This window comes from Pelodiscus sinensis, chromosome 3 (assembly GCF_049634645.1).
Source record: "Pelodiscus sinensis isolate JC-2024 chromosome 3, ASM4963464v1, whole genome shotgun sequence".
Classification (NCBI taxonomy): Eukaryota; Metazoa; Chordata; order Testudines; family Trionychidae; genus Pelodiscus; species Pelodiscus sinensis.
The window spans coordinates 92,069,044-92,081,515 of record NC_134713.1 but is presented as its reverse complement, the minus strand read 5'-3'; the positions used below and the strand labels follow the sequence as shown (position 1 = coordinate 92,081,515).

Genomic DNA, 12,472 nt, shown 5'->3' with positions numbered 1-12,472 from the left:
GGATGCAGGGCGGGGCCATGAGTTTTGCTATGCTACTGGATGCTTATTCCTTGTAAGGATTATTATTCTAAAATATGATCAGGGCATCTGAGGATGGGGATCAGCACCACTATTTTAATTTGTTTAATGGAAAGAAATAGATCATTTAAGAATTCACTAAGGTTTACCTAAAATAGAAAATAAGTCATATCTCACATCTACAAAGGTTAGAAGCAAATGCTCTTCCTCCTGCTTTAAAATAAGGCCATCAGTACTTCCTAGTTGTGCTGAGTTGCAAGTTATCAGACTACAATGATGCTACTGATCCAGGTCTGGATATTCCCTGTCTATGAGCTCTAGTGAGTGTATTTTTGGAAAATTCAAACTTTGAGATGAAAAAAGGAAACATTTTACCGGCAGATTTCATTGTGTTTTTTTTTTCAAGATGGTTGCGTACAACTACTCACATGCTTGGAAAGTGAGAAGTAGTCAAATAGAAATAGTTTAGTGAACATGAAGCAGAGATAAATAGCAAAAGCTATATATTGTATAGTTACCAACACCACTACCACTTCTAAGGCACCTATTTCTCTTCATTAATTATATGGAAAACCTTCCCCTTTGGGGACTATGGTTCCTGAAATTTCCAAGGTGAATAATATTTAGGCGTTATGAAGCTTAGTGTTTTAACACCTAAGTGCTTCTGTAGATCCTGGCATTAGTACCTAACATCTGCCAGGTTTGCATAGATGCACTTGTGGACAAAACTTGCCCTGAAGTGTGATTCACAATGTTGGTTAACCTTGAATGACCATTGGTTGCTGAAAGGAAAGATTTATTACGAAAAAGTGGTGAAAGAAGCATATTATCTTCTGTTCTTAAAATGCTGACTTGGCTGCTGGTCAAACACCTTGGCTACGTCTAGACTGGCATGATTTTACAGAAATGCTTTTAACGGAAAAGTTTTCCGTTAAAAGCATTTACGGAAAAGAACATCTAGCACTTTTTGCGGAAAAGCGTCCGTGGCCAATCTAGATACGCTTTTGCGCAAAACAAATCTTAGCTGTCTACACTGGCCCTTTTGCGCAAAAGGGACTTTTGCCCGAACAGGAGCAGCATAGTATTTCCGCAAAAAGCACTGATTTCTTACAGTAGGAAGTCAGTGCTTTTGCGGAAATTCAAACGGCCAGTGTAGACAGCTGGCAAGTTTTTCCGGAAAAGCGGCTGATTTTCCGGAAAAACTGGCCAGTCTAGACACAGCCCTTGATTTTAAAATCACTCTCTCTACTGCTTTATGTGGACTTGCTTCAACCCCCTCCAAATCTTTTAATTCTTTGGTACCAGTTGTTCATGGAAACCTGCTGGAAGCATCTTCTGTGGTGATTCCAAACAGTGGATGCAAACTTTGTGGAACAACAGCTTTGGCTTGTCAGCCTTCAAACTCTGTCTGAGAGCAAGGAGTCTGCATTGCTGTAGCCCTGTTGGCCTCAGGACATTAGGGACTTCATGTGCATAAGGCAATATCTTTCATTGGACCAATCTCTGTTGGTGACAGAGATAAGCTTGTCTCCTTCACCAACCAAAGTTGGAACAAATAAAAGACATTTCCTCACCCACTTTGAGTGCAAGGTGCTCAATCTCATATGGTTTAAATCCGCTTTGAAAATTTGCAGATTTGTTAACACTTGTTTTATGTCAGTGTTGCAAGATCAAATGATATTTTAAATAACTGATTAGTGCTACCATTCATTACATGAAAATCAATATAAAATTAATCTACAGTACATTCTGGTAACAAAACTGGTTGGGCTTATCTAGACTGCGGGGAAGATTCGAAAGAGGAGATGCAAATTTGGTGGGAATTTGCATATCTTCTTCCGATCTCACTTTCGAAAGTTTCCTCAAAAAATTAGGTTTACGTGGCTTTTTGACAGGGGTATTCACTGAAAAAGCTGCATCTAAACTACTTTCATTTTTGAAAACTCTGCTTTCAAAAGTGAGATTGGAAGAAGATATGCAAATTCCCACGGAATTTGCATATCCTCTTTCGAATCTTCCCCGTAGTCTAGACATAGCCGTTATGCTTTAAATTGCATAGGCTAATATTTTAGTTTAAGTAACACCCATGTAACCCTACTGAAAACAATAAGGGGAAATAAGAGTCTAGTAGGGAAGCAAAATGTCATCTCAAATTAAACCATATTTAATTATAAAAATCCATGCTTTTCAAGCATGTTTACCTTTCTCTTATTTTATAGCTTTTTAGAGTATTTAGGTTCTTCTTCTGAAAACTGGTTGCTATCTTTCTGCTTGTGATTCTGAACTGCAATTGTAGGTGCAGAAAATCAAGGTCTTGGGGGAGAACTGGCTCAATGCCACTTTCAAGGCAAGGACTCTCTTGCAAATTTCAAGCAGCAGATGTTCATTAGCAGCAAGTAGCAATGTATTTTTGAAGTCATTCTGAGAAATTAAGATGCAGCTTCAATGCACCAAATGAAATGATAAAATTATAGGAGGCTTTTTTTGTTCCACCCAAATGATTTTTTTTAACTGCGTTGGAAATAAACAACAGCTAAGCAGAAGGCACCCATTAGTTATGTAATCATAATAGCTGTTCTTCAAGAACTGGAACATTCCTGAAGGAACGCATCCAATTTCTTGCTATTCTGTGCTCGTAATTACCAATCCACTAACAGTTGTTATAAACTGCACCCTGTCAATTACTGAAGTCTGCAGATAGTTGGCTGGAGTTTCTTAGCCTGACTCTTAAATCACAGAATGTCTACCAGCTAATGCTCTCTCTCTCTCTTCAACTCTTCAATTTCTATGAAGAGCAACTGCCACAGTTTTCTTTTCCAATACCTTCTGCAGCCTGCAGTGTGTCCTTGATGAACTGTCCAAGAGACTTCGCTCTCTCATTAGTCCTCTCAGCATCCTGCCCAGTTTGTTCCCCGTCTGCTGACACCTTGGTCGCCTAGTGATCCAAATTCAGGAAAAGTATAATTAATGGACATGACAAGACTGCACCAGGAGATATTCCCACTGGCTGAATCCACTTGCAAATCTTTCCTCGGGCAAAAGGCAATCAATGAATTATTGATCAGATGTACTGGAAATGACACACTCTACTTAAGTACACAATTACATTTTATTTCCTCTTCCATTAAATAGAAATTGGAAGGCTTTATTTTTGGTTCTTGGAAATGCTAGTTGTGTGGATCAGCACACAAAGGGATTCCAAATGAGAACATTCTTTGAATTTGTTTAAAGCAATGTTGTTGAAAAGCTCTTAATGGATACTTCGGGGCGTACTGCCACTAGTTTCACTATTATGTGATTGATTTCCTGATGACAGAGTGCAGTATACGCAGCACTCCTTACCTGTTACCTTCCCTGAGGTGTTTTTGAAGAAGACATGGTCTCTCTCCAAATTTTAAATCAATACATTAATTAAGAGGAGGAAGAAAGAAAAAGGGAAAGAGAAGGAAGAATTACTCTTTCGTCCATTTTGCTTGAAATCTTTTGTATATAACATTTTCAAGCGATCAATATAGTTTTGACTATGGGTACCTACATGATTTATAGTTTTAATGAATCACAACAGATCAAGATGGAGATGAACATCAATCACAGGCCTGACAAAGCACTAGTCAGAAAAAAAAAAACGATCCATATACATTAATCTTTATTTTCAAATTCAAAACATCCCTCTTTATAATATGCTTAAATTTACCATATGATATCTGGTACCATTTCTTGCAAGCATTTCATATAATGAGTGCAAACATTATTTCATGGAGCAACAGAAGCTGTTTATGTAGGAATATGGTTGCCCAGAAGGGACATCCAATGCCACAGAGCACGATATTCTCTCCACATTTGAGGAAAGTGCTGGAAGCATGTGACCTGAAGCAAGCTTACATTTTATCCAGCTACAGTTATACAAACTCTAGTCTCAGTTATGAACAAGCATTGCAATAATCTAGTCAAGGGAAATTAATAGACACTTTATAATTCTGAGTTTTGTCCAACCAAGCTGACTGTGTGTGAATCCTTACTTATCACGTTAGATCTTGCCCAATCCCTAAATCTGCCCCAGAAAACTTACTTGTTACTGCACAGAAATGGCATTAAAAACCTAGAAGTATAATACTTTTTGTTATTTATAGCACAAATGGGCAAATTTGTCCTTGAAATGAAATCCATAGATGATTTTGATCTCTTAGACTGACCTGCCTTGCAGTAATTACATCACAGGTAATTTACATTAAAAATTGGTTGAGGAGAGTAAAAGCACCAATCCTGCCTTCATATCCTGACCAATAAAAGAACATGGGCTTCTCATTTCTATGTAAGTTATGCTTCTGTTACTGATTTATCAAATCTTTAAAATGTACCTCAGATACAGAACTGTCTTGGTAAATTATACAGGGCATCCAGCACAGGTGATTGGTGAATGTACCTGGTCTTGAGGGACCAGTGGTCTGTTCCAGGATGGCATATCTGATGATATTTTGTTCCTCATGTATGAGAGAACTGCCCCTATTTTTTATTATAGTCACATCTTCTGTAATCATCCTTTTATTATCTGCCTTTGATTTTCCTAGATGTTTTACATGCACTTCACTTTCTTTTATAATATTATAGTCCTCCACTACAAAATGATGTTTTATAACTTGCATATACATTCTTATCCTTGATTACTTTTTCACATTCATATTAATTCAAACTGGCCTTTTTTAACTGCCACTATTTATGGCTGGATGCTACATATTACATTTTGGTGCACATGAATTTGACTTTGAACAGTTTCTGTTTCCCTTCTGTGACCATTCCCTTAACTCCTCAAACCCATTCAACTCCACTGAATGATTCTTGTATTTAACCATGATTTGCTCTCCTGGAAAATACATTTTTCAGTTTATTCTTCTCTTTTTTGGCCTAACTTCCACTCTACAAATCAAATAAAATGACAGATAGCTTCACTCAGATGCTGTCTTGCCATAACATAGTCAACCAGGTGTTGCTCATTGTTAACAAAGTCCCAACTGTTTGCTGTGTATGGAGATAATTCCACATAGCCATGGGGCAGGTTTCAACTGAAGAAAACACTCCTTGGCTGCGTCTAGACTGGCAAGTTTTTCAGAAAAACTTTTGCAGAAAAACTTGCTAGCTGTCTACACTGGCCACTTGAATTTGCGCAAGAACACTGACGATCTGATACAAGATTGTCAGCGTTCTTCCGCAAATACTATGATGCTCCCATTCGGGAAAAAGCCCTCTTGCGCAAATGTATTTGCGCAAGAGTGCCAGTGTAGATAGCTCAGGACTGTTTTGCGCAAAAAAGCCCCAATGGCTAAAATGGCGATCGGGGCTTTCTTGGGCAAAACCGCGTCTAGATTGGCACGGACGCTTTTCCGCAAAAAGTGCTTTTGTGGAAAAGCATCTGTGCCAATCTAGATGCTCTTTTCCGCAAATGCTTTTAACGGAAAAACTTTTCCGTTAAAAGCATTTGCGGAAAATCATGCCAGTCTAGACGTAGCTGATGTTTAAATGGCTCAAACTCCTTACGACATCAAACTCCAGATGTCTCTGGTCATCTGAAGAAGTGAGTTGTGCCCACGAAAGCTCATGATACCACTTACATGTTATGTTAGTCTTTAAAGTGCTACTAGACTATCTGTTCTTTTTTAAGTGTTTCCTGTTACTGAGTAACTCGGCTACCCCTCTGAAGCTTTCAAACTCCTTTGTGAGCCACTGTCAGCTAAAAAGGAACTGGAGAAAATAGGCAGAGACACATCTGTGTGTGAATTTTAAAGCAGGGTTGGAGGCTTTAAACATTCTAGAATTTTAGACACAAGGTTCTATCCCGTGGAAATTCAGGAAATGCAATATTTTTAAGTTGGGTGGGTCCTATAAGCATCTTGTGCGGCTAGGGTTCACAGATGGCACACATCCATATACATTGTCTTTGTTTTCCTTTTTATTTGGATCCCTTTGTGACAAGTCTGATATCCATACAAATATTATCATTGTGCTCGGCTCTACTTCTCCCTCTGTGTGATATGGCCTCCTAATATTACATGCTTTCATTGAAGGGACTTCTACAGTGATACTGCTTCTATTTTCTACATGCCACCCAGAAAATAGCTGCACCAAAGGCTTCTACTGAACACATGCTTCAGGCAGAGTGAACAAGCAATGCAGGCATATAGTTGGCTAATTCAGATCAGCTTCACAGAGGCAGAGTTTGGACTTCCCTTTAAGTACTTCCTGCTACCTATAGCCAATGTTGCCTCAGCACTCTACTTTTCCAGATTCAGTAACAAGATTTTCTGAGTTGTGGATGTCATAGATGGATATAGGGACATTCTGATTTGCAGGATAAGGTGTGGGTCAAGGTTCCCTCTAAGCCTCATTGCAGCAGGACCTTACAGCTGCTTAATTAGGCCTGCCCACCCAGAGCCTCAGGGCTCCATGCATGAAGCTGCCTGGATGGGGGGTGAGTGGGGAGAAGGGGACTTCTCAGCAGGGAGTTGCTGCTGTCATTGAGGGAGGACACAGCAGCAAGACTCTCCCAACCAGTAGAGAAGGGGCTGAACCACACACCTTAGAGGTAATCTTGGGGTGGGTTAAGACGTTTTCTGAGCTGAAACAGGTTTAGAACCAATCTCTTGGTTTCTGTTATTTCCACTCCAATTCATTCAAGGAAGTGGGTTTTACCCACAAAAGCTCATGATTCTTTATATTTTGGTTAGCCTCTAAGGTGTCATAAGACTAATTGTTTTTAAAGTTACAGACTAAAACAGCTACCCTGAGATTTCATCACCACAAAGTCTTTACAGCGCCTTGCCCAGTCCTTACAGGCACAGACAACTAGTATCATTACTTGAGTCTCAGTGAGGATGGGTTGGAAGAAATGAGTGAATAGGAATGTAAATGAGGGAGAATAAAGTCAAATGGAGACCTAAAGGGAGAGAAAAGAATGGCTGAAGGAAAGGGAAGAACAAACAAGCACCAGATACTAACGAGCATGAATGAATTGGTAATGAATATGAATGTAGGTGGATGAGGGAGTGTGGATGGAGGAGGAGACAGCAGGGAGAGATAGGAGGATGATAACCATGGTGGAGGGGAGTAAAGAGTGGATGAGAAGTTGTTTCGACTGGCCAAACACAGAGAAGGGGTTGTAATAAGATTAAATAATATTTTCTCCCATCCTTTACATTAAATCTAGGAAATACTATTTTCCCTGGTTGCAGTTATAAAGGTCCTTTTCAATTTAAGATCTGTGATACCTAATACTTTATATTTTGTATTAAAAATGAAAATAAAAAGATAATGAATGATATTACTTTATATTAATATTTGTACACATATACATTCCCTCTTTTTTGGTACATGCACCACATGTAATTCAGAAGAGATTTTCAAAATAATATACTTAGATAAAATTTACAAAAGCACAAGCAGCACTATCTTAAAAGTGGCTTAAAACTACAACACAGGATTCTCTTTAGGAAAGGAGTCTAAAATTACAAGAAAACTTTTACAAACTTCAGATGCTAATGTTAGCAATACAGCTTTCAATGGTGTGTGTGTGTGTGTGTGTGTGTGTGTGTGTGTGTGTGTGAGTTAGTTAATTAGTGCCCAGAGGAGCAATTCAACTATTTTGCTGAACATCATCTTTCCAAGTCTGCCTATCCTTTATATTTATGTTCCAGCAAATATTTGAACTTCACAGCTGACAACTATTCCCCTTCTTAGAATCATCTACCATTAGGTGGCACACTTTATATTATTTTCCTTACTCTCTTTCTGATAACTTAACAATATTCCAGTTTCTGCACTGAAGCTCTAATCTGAAATAAAAGCTTTCCTTAAAAAACAAAAACAAAAATGAACAGCTAGCACATAGAGACCCTCACCTCCAGAGACCCTCACCTCCTCAAAATAAAGGTGTTTTAAAATTACTTGATTTATCGCTGTAAATGACATTGCCAGTTAGATATTTCCACTGATTGACTCTTCATGATAACTAGATTTAACTTTAAAGCAGAAATTTCTCTGTCTTGCTGTGCACTTTCTTAACTGGAAATAGAAACAACTCACAGCACCATACCCTCTATAGCATTAGTTTTTAAACTGCAGCCTGCTTGCAGCCCAATCAGCACACAGTTGCAGCTCATGAGACATCCTCAGGGCCATAAAGGTAGTATATATAGTGTGTGGATGTAGCCCACATAACAAATACAGAGCTGATTGTGTGGTCCACAGTGGTAAACAGATTGAGAACTAATGTTGTGTAGCTAAACAAGAAGGCTATGTCTACATTGTGCTTTCTTGCACAAGAACATATGAAAATAAGCAGCAGAATGGCTCTTGCGCAAGAGGGGGGGTTTTACACAAGAAGGAGCAGCGTAGACTGCTCCTTCTTGCGCAAAAGTCCCTTGCGCAAAAATGGAGGCTCATTTGCATATGTTCTTGCTCAAGAGAGCGCAATGTAGACGTAGGAGGAATGAACAATCACAACAAACAGATTGTGACTATTAAAAACAAGGCCAGAGGATTTGAAAGAGACAATTATGCTTTTTAAGGGATTCACAGACTCCAAGGACAGAAAGAACCATTATGATCAACTAGTCTGAGCTCCTGGATAACAGAGGCCATAGAACTTCCACAAAATAATTCCTAGGACAGATCTTTTAGAAAAGCATTCAATTGTGATTTTAAAATTGTCACTGATGGAAAATCCATCCCATTCCTTGGTAACTTCTTGCATTGGCTAATTTCTCCCATTTAAAATGTATGCCTTATTTGCTGTCTGAATTTGTGAAGCTTCAACTTCCAGATGAAGGATCGTGTTATACCTTTCTCTGCTAGACTGATGAGCCCACTATAAAATATTTGGTCCCCATGTAGGTACTTACAGACTATAATCAAATCTATAAACTTCCAACAATGGTCATCCAAGTAAGTTCCGTAAAGAGAGGTCACATAACTTCATAGAATCATAGAACTTGAAGGAACTATCAAGGCCAATTCCCTGTACTCATAGCAGGACCAAGCATCATCTAGACCAGGATGAGCAATATACAGCCCATGGGCTGGACACTGTCCACCAGGGCAAGCTCTTAGAGGGCCACCAGACACTTTATTTACCTGCACGTACACAAATACGGCCGCTTGCAGCTCCCATTGTCCATGATTTGCAGATATAGGAATCACAGGCCAGGCCACCAATTCCAGCAGCTCCATTGGCCAGGAACAATGAACCATAGTCAATAGGAGCTGTGAGTGGCCATACCTGTGGATACAGATAAAGTATCTGGCGACCTGTGTCCAGTCCGTAGGCCACTTATAACAACCATCTAGATCTAGACCATCCCTGACAGGTCTCTGTCTAACCTGCACTTAAAAATCTCCAATAATGGTGATTCCAAAACCTCCCTAGGCAATTTATTCCAGCGTTTAACCACCCTGACAGTTAGGAAGTTTTTCCTAATGTCCAACCTAAACCTCCCTTGCTCTAATTTGAGCTCATTGTTTCTTGTCCTATCATCAAGAGGTTAAGGAGAATAATTTTTCTCCCTCCTCCTTGTAACAACCTTTTAGGTACTTGAAAGCTGTTATGTCCCCTCTCAGTCTCCTTTTTTCCATAGTAAGCAAACCTGATTCTTTCAATCTTCCCTGAGATGTCATGTTTTCGAGATCTTTAATCTTTTTTTCTCAAAATTTTCCAAATTGTCCACATCTTTCCTGGAATATGGCAGCCAGAACAGGACATAATCATCTAGTTGAGGCCTAAGCAGCTCAGAGTAGAGTGAAGAATTACTTCATGTGTCTCGCCTACAACATTCATGTTAATGCATCCCAGCATGATGTTTGCTTCCTTCCTGGGCAGTCATTTCCATTTTTGTATGTGTGCAACTAATTGTTCCTTCCTAAGTGGCGTACTTTGCATTTGTCCTTCGTAAACTTCATCCTTTTTACCTCAGACCATTTCTCCAGTTCTTCACTCCAACTTGAAAATCTCCTCTTTATGCATCTCATGATTGCAGTAGCTTTTTTGGGGCTATAGTGGCACTTACACTGAGGGCTCAAGTTCAGATCCACCAACAACACCATGTGTTTCTCAGATACAATGCTTCCCATAATAGAGTCCTCCATCATGTAATTATGGCCTACTCTCTTAATCCCTAGAGGTATACATTTACATTTAGCCATATTAAAACACATTTTTTTTGTTTGAACCCAATATACAAAGCAATCCAGATAGTTCCAAATCAGTGGCCTATTTTCTTTATTATTTAACAATCCTTCAATTTCTGTGTTATCTGCAACTGTTATTAGTGTTGATTTTTTGCTTACTTCTAGGCCACTGATTAAAAAAAAGTTAAATAGCGTATGCCCCATAACTGATCCCTGCAGGACAAGCTTGATGGTGATTTCCCAATTACAATTGGACTCCTACTGGTCAGTTAATTTTGAATCCATTTATTGTATACCACATGAATTTTATATCATTCTAGTATTTTAATCAAAATGTTATACAATCCCAATGCAAATGCTTTACAGATGTCTGTGTCAACACTATTACCTTTATCAACTAAACTTGAGATGTCATCAACTTAGTTTGACAGGATCTGATTTTTCATAAATTCATGTTGATTTCCATTAATTACATTACATTTCTTTAATACTTTATTAATTGAATTCCATATGAGCCGCTCCATTATCTTGCCTAGGATTGATATCAAGCTAATTGGACTGATAATTACCCAGGTCTTTGCATTTCTCTTTTCTAAAAATTTGCCACAACATTAGTTTTCTTCCAGTCTTGTAAAGTATCCCCAGTGCTCCAAAACTTATTGAAAGAAATCAACATTAAAGGCACAGTGAGCAATTCTGCAAGCTTTTTTAGAACTTCTGAATGCTATTTAGACCTACTGCCTAAAATGTCAAACTTTAATATCATCTATTTAATATCCTCTGGAGATACTAATGGCATAAGAAGAATGTTCTCACCATACAATAGGACTGAATTATCTCTTTCCCCACAAATACAGAACTTAAATATTTATTGAACACTTTTGCCATTTCTGGATTATTATAGATACTTCTACCATTTCCGATTAGTAGAAAGAATACATCTCAACATTCTGCCACCCAAGAAAGAGGATGTCAGAGGAAGGGTGGGTATGTGATTTAAAACTGGTTCTTTGGGAATGAAAAGCAATTTATAATTCAGGCATTAATTCATGTTTAATTCATCTACAAAAATAATCCTGTCAGTCACTTAGAAACACCCCTTTAAACAAACTCCTAGCTTTATCTCAGAATGCTACAGACTTACCCTTGTCAGTAGCTCATCCATCTCTGTCACAAGGGTATCCAGATTTTTTTGTGCCAGCTGAAGGAGTCTCTTTGGTGCTCGCTGAGGTGATAGCAAATGCTAGAAAAAATATTTCCTGGATTTCAGGGTTTCAGAAATAGTAAAGAGAAGAAACATCAAAGCTTTCTTCTCAGTGCAGATGCAATTCCTTTTTTGACACTAATAACTAATGTCACACCCATCCAAAACTGTTTACTTAGGTGTCATGACAGTTTTAAATGTTTTAATATAGGATATAAAATATATGCATGTGGTAGCATATATACAGTGCAATGTAACTGCTCTATGTTCTATTAACAAGAATATTTTTATTTTTTATAATTTCATTTCATTTTCTCTATGACTGCAATATATTTCCTTCTAGCCAAGTGCAAAAGCATAAATTACCTCTGCATGATTTAATTATTATCGTAAGTCAAAATACACAATTGTAATAACTATTTACCAATTGTGACAAGTTTGAAGTAATTAAATCTTTTATTTTTTCTTCCTTAGCTCTAGCTATTGTTATGTATATAGGCAAATATATATCTGATTGGCCTGAAGTCTTGGACTGACGTATGTGTGTATTCTGGCTGTGGTATACCGTCCCACCTAGTAGCACTAAGACCACTTACAGAGAGAATAATGAGACTGCTGTGTAATTTAGCTAATAGCCAGCTGGCTTTTAGGCTTATGCATTAAGCTCTAGGGGTCCCAGGCTTGATCTCGCCTGCCTGTGTTACAAGTGCTGTGCATGTACCTTTAATTCCTGTGTCGTGTTTTCAAAACCATACAGGATCTTATATGGAGGAGGCAGTCGGCCACTGAGGTTGACGCTCAGAATCATCTGGTTTAGCTGATCCAGGTCACTTAGAAGGAGCCCTGTGCATTCATCATCACAGGCTGTGGGAAGGACAGGGACAATAAAGCATATTTATTCCTACTAAACATTTAAGGCAGATGTTTGAGTCAGAAATCTTTTATAGCACACTTACACTTCTGTGAAAGATAATGTCACTAATTTCAGATCATTAAACTAAATTAAATAAATGAATGATACTAGAAAAATTATGGAAACAATAGCTAAGAAATATTGCCTAGCACTTGATAATGGGA

At 38.3% G+C, this 12,472-nt stretch overlaps 1 protein-coding gene across 6 annotated transcripts in view; it reads right to left on the bottom strand.

The window, feature by feature from the left end:
• The window catches only part of LAMA2 (laminin subunit alpha 2), a 502,508-nt gene that overhangs the window by 106,194 nt on the left and 383,842 nt on the right, over positions 1-12,472 (bottom strand). For all 6 annotated transcript variants that reach the window (XM_075924144.1, XM_075924139.1, XM_075924141.1 and 3 more), the window contains 3 exons: positions 12,117-12,259; positions 11,336-11,434; positions 2,842-2,953 (listed from right to left, as the gene is read on the bottom strand). In XM_075924144.1, coding sequence (XP_075780259.1) covers positions 2,842-2,953; positions 11,336-11,434; positions 12,117-12,259 — 354 coding nt within the window. The remainder of the gene's footprint in view (positions 1-2,841; positions 2,954-11,335; positions 11,435-12,116; positions 12,260-12,472) is intronic.